This window comes from Caretta caretta, chromosome 16 (assembly GCF_965140235.1).
Source record: "Caretta caretta isolate rCarCar2 chromosome 16, rCarCar1.hap1, whole genome shotgun sequence".
Lineage (NCBI taxonomy): Eukaryota > Metazoa > Chordata > Testudines > Cheloniidae > Caretta > Caretta caretta.
The window spans coordinates 16,895,224-16,916,983 of record NC_134221.1 but is presented as its reverse complement, the minus strand read 5'-3'; the positions used below and the strand labels follow the sequence as shown (position 1 = coordinate 16,916,983).

At 44.5% G+C, this 21,760-nt stretch overlaps 1 protein-coding gene across 1 annotated transcript; it reads left to right on the top strand.

Moving 5' to 3' along the window:
• Window positions 1-30: 30 nt before the first annotated feature.
• Window positions 31-21,412, top strand: SURF4 (surfeit 4). Its single transcript, XM_048823364.2, has 6 exons — window positions 31-216; window positions 13,067-13,253; window positions 14,870-14,946; window positions 15,897-15,940; window positions 16,709-16,895; window positions 18,161-21,412. Exons 1-6 carry the CDS (start codon window positions 169-171, stop codon window positions 18,425-18,427), a joined length of 810 nt encoding a protein of 269 aa, XP_048679321.1. The 5' UTR covers window positions 31-168; the 3' UTR covers window positions 18,428-21,412.
• The last annotated feature ends 348 nt before the right edge of the window (window positions 21,413-21,760 follow it).

Genomic DNA, 21,760 nt, shown 5'->3' with positions numbered 1-21,760 from the left:
CGACGTGGCAGAAGCAGGAGGGAGCAGCGGCTTTCGCGGCACTTCCTGTGCAGGCGCTGGCAGGAGAGGCAGGGCTGCGAGCGCCCAGGCAGCAGGCAGACGCCCAGCCTGCAGGAATCCCCCTCGGCAGCACCCAGCCACCCTCCCTCCCGGCCGGCCGCCGAGACCATGGGCCAGAATGACCTAATGAGCACGGCTGAGGACTTTGCGGACCAGGTGGGTGTCTGTCCCTCCCTCTGATCCCTTCCCTAGGCTGCAGGCCTCCTCCACATGGAGGGTGTATCCCTCCCAGGGGCTGTGGGGTTCTCCCACCGACATAAAGGGGGAATCGGCCTGTGATCTGTACCTCTGGCGGGGTGTCCCCACTTTCCCCCCACCCAGAATAAATGGGAATCGGCTAATCTTGCGCATCCCTGAATGAGCCTGCTAGGGGGTCCTGCCCCTCCCAGGATAATGGGGTGGGGGATCAGTCAGTGGTGTGTGTCGCCGGCAGGCCAACACCCTAGAATATTGGGGGGTTAGGGAAACAGTCTGTGGTTTGTACACCGGAGAGACCATGGTGCCCCCTGCCCCCTGAATAAAGGAGGGGATCCCTGCCCCCTGAATAAAGGAGGGGATCCCTGCCCCCTGAATAAAGGAGGGGATCACTCAGTGGTGTGTACCCCTGAGGAGCTCTGGGGTCTGCCTCTCTCTGATTTGAGGATTTCATTAACTCAGCCAGAGTTTATGGGCCTCTTGGGTGGCTGAGGGTCTGTGGCCTGCAACATGCAGAAGGTCGGACTAGATGATCATGATGGTCCATTCTGGCCTTACAGTCTATGAGCCTTACCCCCCACCTCAAGGATAATGGGGAATCAGTCAGTGATGTATATCCTGGAAGGGACATGAGGCATCAGCCTCCTTTATTCTCAGGGTGTGACAGTTGGTGGTAATCCTGCCCCTCACGAACTAAAGAGGTATTTGTCATTTTTGTTACCCATGAAGGAACGGATCTTGCTCCCACCCTGGAGCCTGCATCTTATGCCTTGTTTGAATGAAACTGTCAGATCAGTGCTGTAACCCTCCTCTCCTGGGAGCCTGGCTTCTTCCTATCTGTTAATAAATGTAAAGAGCCCCATAAGGGGGTGAGGAAGGCCAAGCCATTCTTCCTATCTCTCTCCAAGAAGTGTCCAGGTGGCATGTGGCAATAGGGGATATGCGAAAACAAACGTGCAGTGAAATGATAATGGAAAATCCTAACCCCAGACTGCTCTTAGATCATGTCCAGAATCATTAAGTGGAACAGATGAGGAGGAACCATCAGTCTCTGTCTAAGCTTTAGGTTCAGAATAAAAGTCAACCCGGATTGTTAAACATTCCTTATAAACTGTCCTTGTAGATGTTGACGCCAACCTAGACGGACCATCTTGTGCTGTTGCGTAATACAGATATCTATGATAAGTCAAAGCTTAGAATCGCTCATCTTGCTGTGAGTGAGCAGAATAGTATGAATGAAGCGTTCAGTCACTCTCTTTGTGACAGTGTCGTAAAGCAAGATCTTTGTTGGCTTGGTGACCAGTATATTTAAAATGAGGTAGTAACATCTGGCTGCCTAGAGCTAAGATCTGAAAAATCGGACTTGATCTGACTCTAGACTTCTAAAGCAGGATGAAGGTTGGATGATGCATATTACAAGATCTAAAATGGATATGTCACCCTTGAATCTCTGTAACTGACCAGCACTGGAAAAACCTGCCATTCTCTGTCTTTTCTAGACAGATGGCTTGTTTAGGGCCAGATTCTGCTGTCTTTATGTTGATTTCAGTGGGACTCCGTATGGTGTTTGGTAGTACTCAGCCTGAATAAGGGTGTCAGAATCAGGCCCAGTTTGTCTTGTTGACCCCTCAGAAGTGGGAGGACAAGATAAACAGTTGCTGTATCATAAGGACTCCTCATTGTTTTTGCTGATCCAGACTAACACGGCTACCACGCTGAAACCTGGCAGTTGCTGTATTGTGTTCATACCCTTTGCTAAATGTTATGACTCTGGAGTCCTAGCTGCTACTGAGGGTTTTATTGTTTTAATATCTGTGTGTTTATTCCCATGTGACTATTTCTGGGATCTTAAATATTTCGTAAGAACTCCTGAATGCCTTTTTGTCCAGCATGAAACCATGTCTGCCCCCTTCCTGGAATAACTTTCACTGACACAACTTTATTTCTCTTTGACCTCATTTTATTTTAAAGTGACTATTCTTAGCTGCAGCCTATTCCTGATGTTTGTGGACACTCAGCCATCAGATTGCAAAACCACGCTTAGGTTTTGCAAGTAAGTAATTCATTTGCTAACTCTAGGTCCAAATAGTTGCCCCCTGCTTATTCTAACCACTACCTATGCTGCTAAAACACAGACCCATACGCGTGTGGGAGTGAGTTTACAAAACAATAAGCACTAGGTATATTTTTGCATGGTGGGTATTTTGTATTAGGGAAGTTCTTAGCTCATTTGGAACAAAACATTTGAACTGGGATTAGACTGAAGATTTTTCAGATGGTTGGGGTGGGTACATCAGATTAATACCCTAGACATCCTTCTTCCTTCCCATTCCTTGTTATAATAGTTGGGATTAGCTAATATGCTATTGCTTTCTCCCCAGGGGTGTAATGAGCAGGTTATTAGGGAAGCTCGAACCTGTGACCTTCAGCACCCAAAGCACAGGCATCTGCCCCTTGACCTTAAAGAGTAATGCTGCTAACTAGCAGCAGTAATAAGCTTTTAAGCCATATGTGGACCAGCCACTAGAGGGGAATATGGCACACTTAAGTGTGTTACAAAGCTGACAGTGTTCTGAAGGAGAGAGAGATTGGGGTTAGGATTGACCTTGGCTCTGGAAATGGTCTTTCTCTTACAACCAATGTTTGTCCACTTCATGGGTGTGCAATACAAGACACCTGTTCTTGTTTGGTGTTTTTCTTAACTGTGGGCTTTAAGTTGAGCGGGCTTTGCTGGTTGGCAGGTGTGGGTTGCTTAGGGGAAAACCAGCTTCTCTGATTTGATGGGATAGGGAATAATTATTTATAGTGCCTAGTACAAACAGAAGATGCAGTCCCTTCTCCAAAGAGCTTACAGTCTAACTGTAGGTAATGTGGAATTGTTTCCTGGGTCTAGGCCCACATCTGCCATGAAATGGAAAAAAAATCTCCATAACTGGGAGCAAAACTTCTCAAGGATTAGTGCTGAGAGCTTCTAATTGAATACAAAATGTTCAAGACTGAGCCTTTAACTGTGTTTCTAAATACTGTCTGCATTATCCAAAGCTGAAGTAGCTGTAACTAGGTCTTGCGTTGAGTTTGCACTCACTACCTAGATTTGCAGGAGGAGTTGCCTATCTCTGAGGGAGCAGACTTCTGGCTAGTCTTCCATTTGTGCTGATATCACTTGAGAAGGTGGTTGTTTGGCACTCTACTCCATGTAGAGAGGAGTGCGGGGAGACTATGCAACTACTGTAAATGAGTGAAGTGATTCTAGCTGGTGGAAGGAGTGAGTGTGATGCCCAAACCATGTTCCTGTGGCCAAAAATGCAGTGTTTTCTTTAATCTTCCATCCCAAGGGCCTGTGAGTGTGCAGCTGATCAGATCTTCCTTCTGACCTCTAGCTTTCTGAGATAGTTCATATAAAAACAATGGGGTGAAGAAACTTTTTGGTTTTAAACCTGGTCCTTTCATTTTCCAGTGAAGCTAACAGAGCATGGAAGGTCCTTATTTCAGCCTGGCATGTCCAAATAAGTGCACTGATCCTGTTTAGTAATAAGCCAAGCACCCTACTCCTGCCATAATCTGGAAGTGTGACATTTGCTCCCATGGAGAGGATGGGCAGCCGAAGACTTGATGTGCCATGAGCCCACCTGGCAACTGGAGTGCTGTGAATTGCACTCAGGAGGCTTGTGTGAAAAAGGGAAAATGGAATGCTATGGGGAAACCTTAAAGCTCTGAACAACAAAGATGAAACCCTCTAAAGAATAAGATGTCCAGAAAGCTTCTGGCCTGCTCTTGTCCTTCCTCTGACCTCTTTTAAAGTGACAGAGTGAGCCTATAGCAGCGTTTCTTAAATGCGGCCACCAGTGGCTTTTCTTGTGGCCACAGTGTCCTGGGCTGTGATTGGGAGAGGGGCTAAGCAGCGGCCCCTCCTCCCTGTTGCTCCTGGATGCCCCACCTTGGTGTTGGTTCCTGGCACCGCATGCAGGAGTTGGGCCCTGCCCCCCTCTGAAGACATCTGGGGCACAGTGTTTGAGGAGTTCTGGCCCCCTTCCCCCCGCTGGCCCTTGCTGCCTTCCCCGACACGCCATCCAAGGCTTAATTTGTCCCATGTTTGCTGGGGCTGAGTAAATCTGCTTGAAAAGTGATACTTGTATGCTTGTTGATATCACTTTTCACAACAGACTTACTAGCTAGCAATAAATAAATTGCAATGATTTGGACGCGTATATGCGCACATGTATTTGTTTTTCCGAAAACAAAGTATTTTAGGGAAAAGTGAGAGAGCGGCCACCAGCAAGACTTGGTGGCTGCACTCTGAGGCCACCAACTAATTTATCCTAAGAACCCTTGGCCTATAGTCCCTCTTTCTAAATACTGACTCCTCCTGGGAGGAGGGAGGTGTCATTATCCCCACTTAATAAACGGGTTGAAACAGAGAAGAAATGATTCACCCCAGGCTAGAGTGTAGAGTTTGGTGCCAGGCGTGAAATGAGATCTTCAGCATTCCTTGCTCCCAGTCCTGTACTTGGGCCACTGGCTCATGCGTCTCTCCATATGGGAAACAGAGCGGCTCCACATCAGGGTTGCAGGGATGGGTCCTGTATCTTTGTCAGAAACACAAGTTTGTAAACAGTATGTTGCAGTCCAAGTGTCTCTGTGCTGTTTGCTTGGCAGCTGCCTTTACCACTTTGATCCTAACGGTCACTAATTCAGGAATAAACAGAGGAGTCTCTTTCCTGGTGAACTTTGGAGCATTCTTCTTGTTCCTGTGTCCCCACCGGCATTGTGGAGATGAGAGCCCCAGGTGAAGCTTGGTGAAATCAGAGCTGCTTATAAAAGAGCAACTGCTTGCAGTGTGCGGTGGTCTTGATTAAAAAATATAATGCGGGGATGGGGAGTTCACTTAAGCACCTAGGTGAAATACAAAGCTAGGTTTGCCCAAGGTAACATGAGACATCTATGTATGTACGTCCCAACCAACCATCATAAGGTATTATCTCCCCCACCTTGTCTCTATAAGAAGTTTTATGTCAGAGCCAGGAATAGAATCCAGATCTTCTGGCTCCCAGTTCTGTGCATCAGTCTTAAACCCATCATATATCTCCAGTCTCCCTAGCTGCTGCTTTCATTCTTGCTTATTACTTCGTAAGTGCCATAAATGAGCATTGTGCTTTAGAGGTGTGTATGTATAGAGACAGACCTTGCAACTTAGACCAAAGATGATGGGGTGATAACAAGGGATGGGGTTGGGAAGGAGGATGATTTGATCACTTAAGGAGACCAGGTGGGTGAGAGAATATCTTCTGGCTGGCCAGCTTCTGTTGCTGAAAGAGACAAGCTTTCAACAACAACACTGCAAATCACTTAAGGGAGTAAAGCAGCTGAGTCAAAGATTCGAGTTCTTTATTTGTTGGTTGGATTACGTAGCCTCCTTGAGGAAAGCCATTTGGAGAAGGGACTTGATCCAGGGAATGCTGGATCCTTGTGTGTGTTTATTCCTAAACTAAGAAGAGTATTTAAATCTGTCTGTGTTCTCCACAGGGCTTGGTTTACTGCCCTCATAACCTCATTAGAGGAGAAAATGCCAACACAAAGCCCTTCTGCAGTATGTGTTAATGACATGGCTGGGAGTGAAGAACCAATTGTCCTCTCAAATAATATTGTTTAGTTTTTCCAGCTTTGGCTGTGCTTGTGTGAGATGCAGTCTTCAGTGTGGTCCATGCAAGGCCCACAGAATAATAGGTCATTTGATATTCAGTGTATAGAAAACCCTAAACTACAGATGTGCCATGAGTTTAACATAATCTCCTTCCCTCACTTGAATAATTTAGTCTTAGGTTAAGTGTATTGTGTCAGTGAAGCTCAGGTAATTGCAGTCTGTGTACCTCTAATTCCCGGGTAGTTTCAGATGGATAAGATTTTAACTTTGTCCTAATCTGTTACTATGAACTATTAAACAGCTGTACCCCAGAGGTGGCTGCATTGCAACAGTGGTTGAAGTGATTCTTACTATAGCTATAGTTTGCATGGTGCTGTAGGGCATTGAAATGAGGTTTATAAATCATGACTACTAGAGATGGGCCCAAGCTGTAACATGTGGATCAGCACTTCCATGAAGTTTGATGTCTGGATATGGCATTCTGGTTTGGTCCTATTGATTCAATCCCACCAGTAGAAGTTGCCCATTCTAGATAAATTCCACAGTACCTAGTTAAATCACTGAGAGAGTTCAGTACATAGGTACTCTGAATCCTAAAATCACTAGACACTTCTGATACGTGTCCCGCGCTATCATAGTTAACTATTGCTTTCTCCTCTCCTCCTAGATCTCCTCCGTTAGTCTTACACTTTTTTGTTGCGCATTCTATTTCTGAATTTGCCTCATTTTCTCTACCTTTGCTATGAGCAGTGGCCTCAATGCTTACATGTGAGTTGCATAAACACAGCTGTATGCATGACTGATGTCAGAAGATGGCTTGCATAGCATTGGTTGCCTAGCATTGCTCCCACCTTCAGTCCATCCTACTTGTCTTCCACTGTTTGGATCACAAGCACTCATGTTTACTAGGCAACAAAATTCTTTCCTGTGTGTGCTAAGAAGGGAGGAAGCCTGAGTGAGGGAACAATTTACACTTTCTATCATGGGCTGTTTGGTTTCAGGGAAGGTGACAATGAGACTCGTCCATGTGACTTATTACAACAAAAGATGGCAGGTTCCAAAGCTGATTCTGGGAAGTAGAGCTGCCCCTTGGCAGTTGCGCTTATTTTGCAACCTTTCCACAGTCATGTTCCTGCTGATCTTCAAGACAGCAACCTCCCATTACACTCCCTCACCTGCTTCCGTTCTCTGCAGAAGTTGCCAGGGCAGGCTTCTCTCCACCTTTCCATTTTCCTGCTCCTGCTTTATCAAATCATTTTAACCTCTGCTCTTCCCCTCGCTTTAGGCCTAAATTTAAAAACTCCCTCTTTGGCTTGTTAGTGTGACCGATTTGTTGTTTAACAGTTGAAAGTTCTCTATTGATCCCTACAATTGTATCTGTTCATCTAGATCAGGGGTCGGCAACCGTATGCCCGCGTGCCGGAGCTGATTTTCAGTGGCAGTCGCACTGCCCGGGTCCCGGCCAACCATCCGGGGCCTCTGCATTTTAATTTAATTTTAAATGAAGCTTCTTAAACATTTTAAAAACCTTATTTACTTCACATACAACAATAGTTTCATTATATATTAACAGGTTTCAGAGGAACAGCCGTGTTAGTCTGTATTCGCAAAAAGAAAAGGAGTACTTGTGGCACCTTAGAGACTAACCAATTTATTTGAGCATGAGCTTTCGTGAGCTACAGCTCCTAGAAACAGACCTTCTAAAAACGTTAAAATGTATGACTGGCACACACAACCTTAAATTAGAGTGACTAAATGAAGACTCGGCACACCACTTCTGAAAGGTTGCCGACCCCAATCTAGATACTTTCCAGACAGCCCCCATCAAGGAAAGGAAAGGTTTAGGAAGACTTTTTTTTTTTTTGTTCTGTTTTTTAAACTGCCTCTCATTCCTCCTAACTCTATTCATAAAACCGCATTCTGAACCACCTTAAATAATTTGTGGCCCTGCCTGTCGCTTTTCAGACGTGTGGACACTTTTTTTCCTGGGCCTGGACTACACCTAAAAATTAGACTGACCTAGCTATATTGTTCAGGCCTGTGAAAAATGTCACGCCCTGTGCAATTTAGTTAGGTTGACCTATCCCCCATGATAGATGCAGCTCAGTCAGTGGAAGGATTTTTCCATAGACCTAGCTACCACTTCTCGGAGAGGAGGATTAACTGCACTGGCAGAAACCCCCTTCTGTCAATGTAGGAAGAGTCTATACTAGGATGCTGCAATGGCACAGGAGTGTAGACATACCCTTAGTTAAACATCTCTAAAGCTCTTCCCACAACACACAGTCAACCTGGGGAACTCTTTGCCAGAGGATGTTGTGAAGGCCAATACTATAACAGGGTTCAAAAAAGAACTAGATAAATTCATGGAGGTCCATCAATGGCAATTAGCGAGGATGGGCAGGGATGGTGTCCCTAGCCTCTGTTTGCCAGAAGCTGGGAATGAGCGACAGGGGATGGATCACTTGATGATGACCTGTTCTGTTCATTCCCTCTGGGGCACCTGGCATTGGCCATTGTTGGAAGACCAGATGCTGGGCCAGATTGACTTTTAGGCTGACCCAGTATGGCCATTCTTATGTTCTCTCCAGCTTCTGATGTAGCTGAAGAACAGGGGAAAGCTGCTGTCAAGGTGGAGAATCCTTTCTCCCTTGTAAAGGCCGAAGTGTACAGAATGCCCAGGGAGAGGCCTCCCTGCTCTGAGAGAGGCCAGGTCAGTAACCCAGAATTACATGCTCCCATGTGGGGGAGCTGGACTGAGGTCTTTAAGTCAGTGTGCACACACTCTCCCTTCCTCTGAACCCTAGGAAGAGCCAGCTGATTTGGCTTTCTCTGGCAGGTTGGGTTTGCATACGCTTTGGGTGGCGAGGAAAGAGACAGCTGTTTGAGAGTCTGTTTCTGACCCCCTCCAGGAATTCACTTGGCATTGGCACAATCTGTTCAAACGCTTGGGATGAAGAGTCTTCATTTCTGTCTTAAATGTAGTTAGTCTGTCACCTGGGAGAGCTTGTCTTAACATCGCAGTGTGGTATATTCTAACAGGACTCAGAGCTGCAAGCAGGGCAGGTGCCATTTGCTCACTAGAAATCTTTTTTAGCAAGCTGTGGATCAGTATAAACACAGAACTACTCTAATTCTAGGCCCAGGGTGGATATGGCACTTTGAATGCAAACATTTTTCACACCCCTGAGCGACACAGTTGTGCCGATATAGGTTTGTAGTGTAGACCAGACCTGAGTTAAGGATCTCTAATCAAAACTTGATCCTTGGAAGGTGGATCACAGCCTGCCTCTCTTGCCTTGTGCATTTGGGCCTTTTCTTCCAAATCAGCCACTGTTTTTAGCAGGTCTCTTACACACTTGCTGCATGCTCTGTATGCTCTCTACCTACTTGATGGTACGAGCCAAATGTAGATCCCGTTCCTCTTGTTCTAGGAAGAAGACAAGGCTGCCCCCTATTTGTGACTTGCTGGTTGTGTATTCTTTTTGCATGGGGATTTCCAGTGCAGTGCACTGATGCTAAAACAGGTGCTTTCAACCCTCCTGATGCCCAGGTGTTGAGCTATTATGCTTTCCTGTCCAACGTGGCTGATTAGGGTGTTGCTGGGTGCTTTGAAAGCTTCTCCGTCGTTAGACTGATGTTGGAAAGTGCTGTTTCCTCCTTTAAAATTCATCAGATGTCTAGCATGTTGCACAAGCAACACCTCAGATTATTTCCAAACTGAGGAGTAAGACTTGCTATAGAAACCCTCTAGTTCTTTTCTGTAGGCATTCTATACTTTCTATCCAGTACTTTTGGAGCATTTAGTTCTTTTTTCCCCATGTCTCTCTGTGGAAATCCTGCTGGAATTCTGTGCCACTGTACAATGCAGAATTTGCACAGAATTAACGTTCCCCATAGAATTTTAATTTTTCCTGATGAACCTGTGATCTCCCGTGCATGGCAGCCAGAGCCTCGCCATGCGCAGGGCTGACAGTGGGAGCCGCAGCTGGATGCAGAATTTTAAAATATTCACAGAACCTTTAATTTTTTGGTGCAGAATTCCCCCAGGAGTATCTGTTGTTTGTGATAGTTTCTGTCTCTGCTACAGAAAAGGACCCTTCTAAATCAGTCTCGGTATTATCACAAGGGCCATAGAAGCTTGATCTGTAATTCTTCTTTCCCTGTAATCTTATCCTCTTCCATGGTTTGTTTGCTTGTTTTTGTTAGCAAAGTCAACATGATTGCCTAATTGTGAGAATAAGGTTTATTAACTTGTAGAGGCTGAGTCTGGGGCCCCATTTTAAAAAATGGGAACAAAATTACAACAGTTATAATTTAAAAAAATATATAAACAATACACTTACTGGCAGAGGATAACATTTAAAGCATGCCAAATTTTGGGCTTGAACTTTTGGATGAAAGGTATAACTTTGTTATGTACAATAATGATCTGTTTGTTTTGTTTCTCCACTTGGGGTGCATGTAGGAGTTTCTTAGGTAACTCAAATACAGTTTGAAGCTCTCTTAATCTGCTATTCTGGACGAAGAAAAGAGCTCATTTGCAATTTTTTTTTAACTTCACATTGGTTAATTTTAGGTCACATCTCCCTTGTATTAATGTGTATTTAATTGTTCGGTTTGTATCTCACTAAATGACAAAGATCATAAGAAATGTATCTCTCCAGATTCACTCATCTAGCTGTTTGAAAAACATTTATATTCAAAAATCCCAAAGTATAACTTTCAATCTGTACGTGGTTGAGGTTTGTGTTCAAAGTATGTTTAACTGACTTGAATCTTGACCCTTTAGACTCTAGATGCACATGAGCAAGACTAGTGTAGTTTGCTCTTCTGATATTAACTATTTGGGCATGTCTGTTGTGTTAACATTTCTGCTCTGTTTTTATTCATGCTGACCTTGAATTAGGCAGCAAGGAAGATTTCTAACTTGCACAGAACTTGGAACGTCCTTTATTAATTGGTTAATTATGGTGGTGGGAATAAGCTTTTAGAAGTGCCTTTAATCTCCTGCCGCCCAGCTGTTGTGAAGCCAAATGTTGCCAGAGCTGCAAAATCATACTAACTAAAAGCAGAAAGTGAAACTGATTAGTCTAGTTTCATTGTCCAAACTGAGTAAAATGCAAGAAGTGAACGTCATAAACAATGAGAAGCTAACTTAATTTTTTTTGGTCAACATACATTTTTACTAGTTAGTTTGCTGACTCGATTAGCTAAATTCTCTGCTAGTATAAATTGGTGTACCTCCATTGACATTAACCGAGTTGCATCAACAGAACATGGTCAGTGCTGGGTGTGACTCTACCTTTTTTAAGTTCCTGTTCCCTAATGGTACAAGAAACACTGGTGCAAGGGGACCAACACAAGACATATACACTGTTTTTTCATTGTGAATTTCCTCTTTGTGGCGTTCCTGATACCTTTTGAAGAACACCTCTTCAGGTGGGTGGGTTGGTTGGTATTGTGGGGTCCCCCCCCGAACATAGTTTAGATTCTAACACTGAGTAAAACGACTTGAATCAAAGTCCCATAAATTGTTTTTAATACATACTGTGTATGAGTTGTAGGAGGTTATAACACATGGTTCCCCTACTGCTAAACCAGGAGTCTCTGCAAAACCTGGCATTTCTGCATCAGGAGTCAGGCTTTTGCATGCATCTGGCTGTGACATTGCTCAGCAGGAACTGCCAATAAAATCGGGAGATAGGCACCTTCTGCTTCTCTTCTTCTGCTGTTTAATTTAGAATTGACCATATCTATCTCACATACAACCCCTGACAGATGTCACTTGAATTACCATTACTTCACTTTGTCAGGGATGTAACTTGGCTGTTCTGCACCTGGTGTTGATGCCCTAAATATGTTTCTTAAATAAACAGTCACCTCACTTTCAGCCAGTAGGCGTTTTCTATTACCAAATGTCTGCTGGTACTATTACATCACTGCTTTCTATACAAAAAGTGGAATGTGCTATTTGCAGGTTTGTTAAGAAATAAACAACTTTTATTAATACCTTTCTGTACCAAAGGGATGGTTGGTTGGGTCGGAGGAATAACACCGGACACTTTTTAATATTAACCTGGGATCAATGCAATGGTTCTAAATTTTCAATAATGGAGTGCAAGAATCCAACACCCACGTGTATGCCAGCTTGCTCAAAACGTACATATAATCATGGCAACTGCCTGCACAAACACAATTGCTGATTAAGTCATATGTGTTCTAGGTGCCCGCACGTGGCTCCCTTTGCACACCAAAATTGTGGCCCTTTAGCCTGAGATTTGTGTCAGAGCATTAAATCTACAACCAGTTATTAATCCCCCTCAGGATATGCCTTGGTGCTCTGTTACAGTTATTTAAATACGAATGAAGACTCAAACGATATACTAGCTGAGAACTGGAGAGTGAAGAGGTGATCAGATATATATTTTTTTTAATATGCAAATATCTTGCATGTGTATAATTTGTAAAAGAAGCTAGACTCCTTGGGGTGTATGTTTTGGTTCTGCTCAGCAGTAGTTGCTCCTATATAATCTATAATTCTCACAATGGCAGAGTGATCTAATGGTAAATTTTCAGCATTCTGTTCACAGGATCAGACACAACTTTCCTTTCCAAGAAGAGAAGCGGTGTGCTCACTTCCTCGTGCCTCTTGGTGATATTATTTTTTTTAAATACTAGGTTGCATTGAACTGTAGTTATATATAACTGCCTAGTTCATCTTCCTGAGTAGTGTGTTTTTGTTATGTGGGTTGTGATCCTTAATGGGACAAGGGGCTGACCTCTGTCTCTGTATGTGTTTATCCTTGAAATCAACTAATATCCTATCCAGGATATCCAGTTTTTCATCTACAGTCAAACTCTTTTAGTATTGTATAGGAGAGTCTTAGGCCTGATGCCACAATGTGTTGATATTTGCAGAGGAAGAAGTCAGGGGAAATTTTACCCATGAGAACAGGGGAAATGTAAAGGCATAGGTGTTTTAAACCAGCATGATATCGAGAGGGTTTGGCTTTATCTAATTCCCCAGCACATCTGCGTTCAGCGGGATCTTGTGGTGGAGGTGGGTGTGTCCATGTGCACACGCCAGTGATATACCTGCAGTCTGCAGAGGGGCATGGCTCTTGGTTGCCTTGGACATTACTCCTCCTGCACTGTCTGCCCATGTAGTTCCTGCGAGTGACGAAGCAGTACCTTCCCCACGTGGCCCGTCTGTGCCTGATCAGCACCTTCCTGGAGGATGGCATCCGCATGTGGTTCCAGTGGAGCGAGCAGAGGGATTACATTGATGCCACGTGGAACTGTGGCTATTTCCTGGCCTCCATCTTTGTGTTCCTAAATCTCTTCGGACAGCTGAGTAAGTGGCTCTTAATGGCCTATTAGGGCAGATGCCAAATGCCAAATCGCCCTAGTGTTTCTGGCTCATGTTAGCATGGGAAGCCTAGTTTATTTTTCTTTACCCATCAAGCGTTTTATATTTTGATGATGCTTCATAGGTTGAATAAAGACTTTTCATTGGCCTCCCCATGTTTTGCTCCTTGACTTTTGAGTCCCCATGGTACCTCTTGGTCAATGAAAACTCTCTGAGGAGTCCCTTAGTTGACAGTAGTATTATCTATTTAATTCTGTATGTGTACCCAGATGTTGATAGGTGCATTCTGTAAATAAAATACTTCCTGTATTTAAAGAAAAAAGAGGAATTGCTCCAATGTATCAAGATGATTACAGTGCCATGTTTTTCTTGCCTCAGCCCAGTATTGGCTCTTATAGAGGTTAATGTCAACTGGAAAAATATTTTTTGTCTTGTTTTTATACGGGAAGCATTTCAATCCTGCCCTGTTCACAAAAGCAATAGCACTGTGTTAGTTCATGAGGACTAGGAAGTGGAAACAGACTTGACACTTCAAGTCTAGCTTCTGTGTTCATGCTGAGTGAACTGTGAACAGTATCACTGGTGGGAAAGGAACTAAATTCTCCCTGTTTTATATTGCGTGTCCCCCTTTTTAAAATTGTCTCACGCACTCCAATTGCCTAGTCTTTCAAAGTCCTGTGTCCAGGGTTGGTTGGTTTTTTTTTTTTTTTTTATTTTGTCCAGGCAAAAATTTAATTTTGCTAAATCTTTTCCCCTGTAGATTTTTTTTTTTTTTTTTTTAGTCAAGTTCTCAACGTGGAAATCCGCCTGCTGGGAAATGCGATCAGTTTTCTTTTGAATGCAAGATTTACAGGAAAGCTTCTGTCTGTTTGTTTGTTTAATATTCTGTATTCTCGAAAGAACTATGGTATCATCCTCCCACCACCACCTCAGGAAAGGCAATATCCAACATCTACATACTTGGCTGTTTTTTGTCTAACGTCTTGTGACCTTAAGCGTATGTCTACACTACCATAGAGCCTGGGTCAATTGACTCGGGTTCAGGCTGCAGGACTAAAAGTAGCAGTATAGACATTCAGGCTTGGGCTGGAGCCCAGGATCTGAGACCCACCCAGCCACCTTGCAGGGTTTGAAACGGCGGGCCCCAGCCTGAGCCCAAATGTCCATGTTGAAATTTTATAACCCCCCACTCTGAGCTCCACAAGCTGGAGTCAGCTGACCTGGGCCAGCTATGGCTGTGCTGCAGGTCTTTTATTGCAGAGAGGATGTACCCTTGCATGGCACCTGCCAACTAGTACGATGTGCCAGGGACTAAACAAAGATTATGTTTGATCCCTTGCTCCATCACCTGGTGGAATAATGGAGAGATGTTCTTCAGGAGCCATACGACAATGTCTCACTGTGGAGAATGCAGACTTTAAAGCTGACCTTTCCCCCCCCCCCTCCCCAAACCAGCAGTGTTTTGATACCAGATATCTCCTAGCAGAGGCTCTCTGTGACTTGGCTACATGAAATCCTTAACCTGCTGAAATTCAAACCAAAACCAGCTGTTTCCTGTGTGAGCTGGAGATGTGGTAACGCTGTTTATTTCCCTTCCTCAGGCGGCTGTATCCTGGTGCTGAGTAGGAATTTTGTGCAGTATGCCTGCTTCGGCTTGTTTGGAATTATAGCATTACAGGTAGGAAACCTCAAGTCTTCCAAAGTACAGTCCCTATCTTTCAGGCCCTCCCCACCAACCCCAATGGGACTGATCTGTCTCAGTTAAAGAAGCAGGAGGGATTGCCCTGCTCAGCCCATTGAGCCCACTGCCCTCCTTCAATTGGCCATGATCTCTTATGGCAACATGGTTACAGCTGTTCTTCCTCTGACATGCACAGCGGCAAGGTATTCTCCTTGGATGCTGATGCAGATCGGATCAGCCGGCTGTTTTTTCCAAGCACTGACAAGTATCGAATCAATCCTGTCCCATATAGTAGGAGGAGGTCCCCTTTGCAACTCATATGAGCTTCAGCAGCCTACTGCATAAGAGACCTATAACTGATTTGGTCTTGACCCCACAGTGATTGCTACAAGAATATCCCAAAGTGGAAGGATCCCCATTGAATGCTGAAAAAAACAAACAAAAAAAAAACTTATTTTAGACAGGAAAGGTTTTCGTTAACATTTTGTCTAAAGCAGAAGAGTAGGAGTTATAACTTCTGGGTTCTATTCCCAAATTTGCCACTGACTAGTTGTGTGATCTTGGGCATTTAGTTTAACCTTCCTGCCTCTCTATTTTTCCCCATCTGTACAATGGGATGGATACTTGACTGCCACAGGGGATTGTTGAGGGTTAATTAACTATCTGCAAAAAGCTCTGAGAGTCACAGATATGCGGGTGATCTAAAAAGCACCTGGGCTAATGAGTGAGCCTGACTTTCTGCATCCAAAATAGATTCTCATAAAAGCTCCTTATTGTCGTCATGCCAAACTACTTGCTAAACTATAACTTTTTGTAAGATGTTATTGATTCTTACATCCTGCATTTAATCACACTGGCTTTGAACACTCTCTAAAAGCTCTCCCTTTTCAAGGAGGTGGAAATAGCTTAAATATTTCAGTATTTCTTTTTTTCTTTTCCCCTCCTAGACCATTGCTTACAGCATTCTATGGGATCTGAAGTTCTTGATGAGGTAGGTCCTAGTTCATTTTACCTCCCTGTACTGTCCTTGCAGACTTGCTTCTGTGCATGTCACTCAGGGACAGGAATGAAGAGGTCTTTATAAAGGTCACATTTAAGGCCATCTCTACCCGACAAACTTTGGTCAACGCAAATTACGTCGGCACAAAGCTGCTGCAATCAATAGATCGCTTGCGCAGGTGCATACTTGACTCCTTGCGTCAACACTGCATATGCTTGCCAGGAGTGCTTGTGTCAATGTGTAGTGTACCATGGATAGATATCCCAGTGTGCAACCCACCACCATCCAGTGCACTGTCTTTTGGGGAAGTTTTGGCAATGCATGGCAGGGCAGAAATGAGTCGCGCGGAGTGATTGGGAGCAAGGAGTCTCCATCCCATAATGTCATCTATGTCCCATGTTGTTTGCACCTTTTTAAAAAAAAATCCCACAAATGCATGTAGTCTTTGATAGACGCTTGGGGCCTGCATAGCTCCACGCTATGGTCATAAGCATTGCAAGCGCTGGATGCACGATCCTCTTGTATCTGCAGAGCCATAAGAACTACTGAATCAGTGGGGAACATGATGCAATCTTGGAGGGCAGATTGCTGTGGGACATAATGAAAACCAATCCAAGGTTGTTGGCATTCTCACTCATTCAGGTAGAACGATCTTCATGACACATCCAACAAGCTCTATGATGTGGCTTTTATTTTTCTTGCACTGACCTGTAGATTTTTTTTTTTCCTTCTCTATGCCCCCCCCCTCTCTCTCCCCAGGAACCTTGCCCTTGGGGGAGGCTTGCTGCTGCTTTTGGCTGAGTCACGGTCAGAGGGGAAAAGCATGTTTGCCGGGGTCCCCACCATGCGGGAAAGCTCCCCCAAACAGTACATGCAGCTGGGTGGACGTGTGCTGCTGGTCCTCATGTTCATGACACTGCTACATTTTGATGTTAGCTTCTTTTCTGTAAGTATCTGGCACAGAACTGGGAGTCAAGGCATTGGGCTTCACTGCTCTGCTACAGCCTGGGTGGGATCCCAATCCAGCAATTCTTCTCCTTCGAGTCCTCATCTATTTCACTGGGTCTCCTTATGTAAGAATGCCAGATTTGGGTCCTGTCAACTAGAGATACTGTGTTCTGACCTCCTGGGTGTGTTCTGAGTTAATGTCTATAAAGCATGTGATCTGCTTAGCACAAAGTGCTAGAGCAGGATAAAGTATCAGTTCTTTTAACTAATTAATAATTGAGTCTTTTTCTTTAAGCAGTAGGGTAAAAAATATTTCTTCAGGTCTGAGTGACAGCAGAGAAACCTCAATCCAAACTACTCACCTCTTCATAAACAAGATCTTAGCTTAGGAAGCGCCAACTTGAAACTAAATTCCAGGGAATGGTACCCCAAAATCTACACTCAGGGTCCCACACAAGCTGAGGGTTGACCCTTGCAGTCATCAGTCACGCAAGTCCTGCCACTGGATCATTGTAATGAGTGGGACAATTCACATGAATAGAGGTAGCTGGAAAGGGCCCTTTAGTTACTGAAGGAACTTAGAGATGTCAGATAATCTAGTGATAACCTGCCCTAGCCCATCTGTATCACAGCCAGGATGGGTAAGGATGGTGTCCCTAGCCTCTGTTTACCAGAAGCTGGGGATGGGCAACGGGGGATGGATCGTTTGACTACCTCTTCTGTCCATTCCCGCTGGGGAATCTGGCTACTGTCGGAAGACAGGATACTGGGCTCGATGGACCTTTGGTCTGATCCAGGAGGGCCATTCTTATGTTCTTACAGCAGCCTGTTGAATTGCCTTTACCTGAGCAACGCTGCAGTGACTACGCCTCCTCCATGCATATTTCTTTAAGGCTACGTCTGCACCTACAGGCACTACATGTGTAGCTACACACCCCAGTGAAAGGCTCTGGCGGTGGGGAAAGACTCCTACAGCTGCCAGCTGCTTTCACTGTGGCAAGGAAAGACTCTGACAGGGGGAGGCAGCAGAACATGACACTGCTAAAATTAGCAGTGCAGACATGGGTGGCATGGCTTGAGTGTGCAGGGTCTATACCCTGGGGTGTGTAGGACACTCTGCCCACCCTAAGCTGTGGCTTGCTGTCTACACTGCTATTCATACCTGTGCGAGCTGGGTATGCAGTGCCTGTGCTCTATAGGATACCATAACATAGCTGTGTATAACCCTGACTCTCCTCTTTCCTCCCCACTCTGCTCCTGCAGATTCTCCAGAACATCGTGGGCACAGCCCTGATTATCTTAGTGGCGATTGGCTTTAAGACCAAGCTGGCTGCCTTGACTCTGGTCATCTGGCTGTTTGCCATCAACATCTACTTTAACGCCTTCTGGACCATCCCGGCCTACAAGCCCATGCATGACTTCCTCAAGTACGACTTCTTCCAGACCATGTCTGTCATTGGAGGGCTTCTTCTGGTGGTGGCGCTGGGTCCTGGTGGTGTCTCCATGGATGAGAAGAAAAAAGAGTGGTAATGGGAGCAATGTAGCTTCTCAGGACACGACAGCTTAGGTCCAGGACGGATTCTCTATGGATTCAACAAAACCTGCCAGCATTTTACATATACCTGCTCCTGCTGTACCTTCCCCTGTTAAAGGCACAGATGTCTTGAGAATTTAATTTACAGTGGCACCAGTAATCTGATGATAGATGAGATATCCTACTACTTCGAGGAACATTGCCTAGGGTTATTTTATTGTTTTGTTTTTAACTTCCTAGAATTGGAACTAACCCAAGGAATCCACATTTCATTGAGTACTTCAGTATTGGCTTTTAAATTTAAAGTACTGTGAGCAGATACACAGTAGTATCATTCAGTGTGCTGTTTGGTTATTTTTTCTGTTTCCTTTTTAACTCTAACAAGTGAATACCCCATTCCCCTCAGAACTAAAACGCCTCTGTGTATATAAAATCCAGCTGCTGGTTAGAGCATTGTTTGTACAATTGGAGAGTTATGCTAAGACGACATTGGTTTTAAAAATTACAGTATTCTCTACCCAGGTCTGAGCAAGGGGAAGGCCCTTCCACACCCGGAGGGAGGGAGGGAAAAAGAGAATGTCAGAAGCAGCTGCATCCTTCTCTAGGTGAGGAAAGAGATGGTTTTATTCATCGAATGTCTCATTTCTGTTCCTGAGTGGAACAAGGGGGTAGTGGTGTTATATTGCTTTAAAAATTTCAGTAAGATGGGGGGGTGGATTAGTGGGAAGGCTCTCAAGACAGATTTCATTTTAAAAGGTGCTGTGCCAAAATCAATCCTTCTTTTCAGCATTTTCTACCCACCAACAAAGGGGAGCAAGCCAGGCAGTGATTCACAGAGACAGCTCCTTTCAGCAACCAACCACCATTTATCTAAATGTGGCTCCAGGTTCTTTCAATGTGAGCAGTAACTGGTGGAACCAATATTTGTGGAGCTGTGAAAGACCCTGTTCCTGGCATTGAAAGGCAAAAGCTCAAATGCTGAGCATTTCATAATGCATGCAGGTCCGCATCACCTCACCAGTGGGTTCAGAGCAGTGTCTGATCTTCCAGCCTAGAGCACCCTTTGCTTTCTTGATCCATTGCTGCCAGTCTCTCTTGTACATGCAAACTCTTTTTTTTTTTTTTTTTTTCCACTGTGCAACAGCAGGTACAGAACTCTCAAGGGAAAAGCACGTGCTCTAGCATCCCAGTACAGACACTTGTGGGCTGGGGGAGAGAATGCTTTCCTGAACAGGCTCCATTGTTCCTGTATTAAACAGTATGCAAAAATCAGCTGTATGATGCCTTACTGCACTGATTCTCAGTCCTGTGTCTCAAATGGCATCTGCCTCATTTTTGACAGTAGTAGCTAAGACTTCTAGTGAGTAGAACATACTTGACAGTGTCTTAACGGCTAGGGGAGGTACCTTATGCATTTTAACTCTCTGCTGTGCATTTCGCTCAGAGAGGAAATAATCCTTTAGTGTAAGTGGGTTGAAGGGAAACAGAGGTCCTGACTTTGCCCCATCAGCGTAATCTCTTCTTTCACCTCACATTCATCCCTGCTGGGAAGGGGCATTTTAGCCTCTGCTAGTGGCCTAAATTGGTGGGATGGGTTTGTTTGTTTTTTTGGTTGGTCTTATTGACTTGGACTCTGAGACACTCGCCCTGTGACCTTAACTAGCAGCTCAGCAGGCTAACTGCCCTGGTTTCCTGCATCAATGGCTCCCTTCACTGTAGCTGCTTACATCTCCACTTTGAAGAGCAGCCCAGCTCATCATCTCCAGCAGGCAGCCAGCTCCTGGGCTTTCCTCCCCAAGGAATGCTGCTAAGCCCATTGACCTGGACAGTGCAATCTTGCCTTTACCCTGGAAAACAGGATTCTCAGCAGCTGGTGAGAAATAGAAAAGCCTCCAAGAATGTTCAGCCACTTACACTGCTCATAAGGGAGAATGGCCTCTGTAGTGATAGAGGGCACTATCACTGGAGAGATTTCTTAAATTAATTTGAGATCAAGAGGGTTTAATAGTTATCCTGTGCCTCCCCCCAGCAGGTTTTGTAGGAAAGGTTTTTGCCTCAGCTGCTCTTGCAGTGCCTGTGTCTTCATTGTGCAGGAAATGAGATCTTTCAGCTTCCTCCTGACGTTCAATACATAAAAGATATGACTGACTTTCACACTGCAGTTACAACAGGCAACTGTTTAGAATACACACATGCTCCTTAGCTGCATCAATATTCTCTTCCAAACATTCTAGCTGCTGTGGGCAATTCAAGTATTTATAAGTGAATAGGTAGAAACAGCTCTTGTAACTACCCCTTAATTAGCTTCCTTAGGGTTAATCCCCTCATTCTGCCCAGCTAAGGAGCTTGATCACTTCAGAAGAGGGACTGTTTAATATTTCAGACACTAACTGATACAAAAAAAGGAGTATTTGTGGCACCTTAGAGACTAATGTTTATTTGGGCACAAGCTGGGTTAAAACAAACCCACAGGAAATTCCTCTCCTGGAGAGGCTGCCTGCAGCCCCATAGGAAGTTCAGGCATCACAAAATAGATGTTCCCCTTTAGGAAAGGGGAATGTTACTAGCCATTTGCAGCAGGGATCTTGCAAGTAAAGTACAACATCAGCAGTAAGGAGAGGGCTTGTTTTTAAATACACTGCTCTCTTCCCACCAGTACCCTACCCAAACTGTGACTTTTTAGCCAACGTGTCCTTTGCAAGAGGGCTAGCTGTTTCTCACATGCGCTGCTGTACCACATATCTCCCAGAACTGATGCAGTGACTTCTCTAACAGTTGGAATGCTCTCTCAAAGGCAGGATGTAATCTACCAATTGGCTTTGCAAAGTGTTCTGAGTTCACTTTTTTTTTTGTTTTGCTTTATGTGGAAAGAGAAATAAGTATAAACTCTCATTTTATGCTGTATTTTGTATCTTAGTTGTGTTTGAAAATGTTTTGATTTTTGGAAACCATCAAAATAAAACTATGGCATCTTTGTTGTATCCAGCTTGAGCGCACAGTTGGTGACCCTTCAGGGATGGTGTTCCCTGGTTAACACTTGGTATTAATATCCTCTGTGTAGCAGATTCCTGGGTGTCATGAAGTGGAATAAAAATGACACCCCTTTCAGCAAAAAATAAGGCACCCAATCATTGGTATCTCAGTCAGAGCTTGGGGATGCCTCAAGAATCAACTCTTAACCCATCTGTGCTCCAGCTTACTAAAGCCCCCTCCCCATCACAAACAGATGGTTGGAATCTGACAATGGGGCAGGCTTTTCAGTAGGACTTGTGCCACCCTGCCCCATTTAGACAACAACACTGCCACATAACTACCTCCAGCCAACTAGT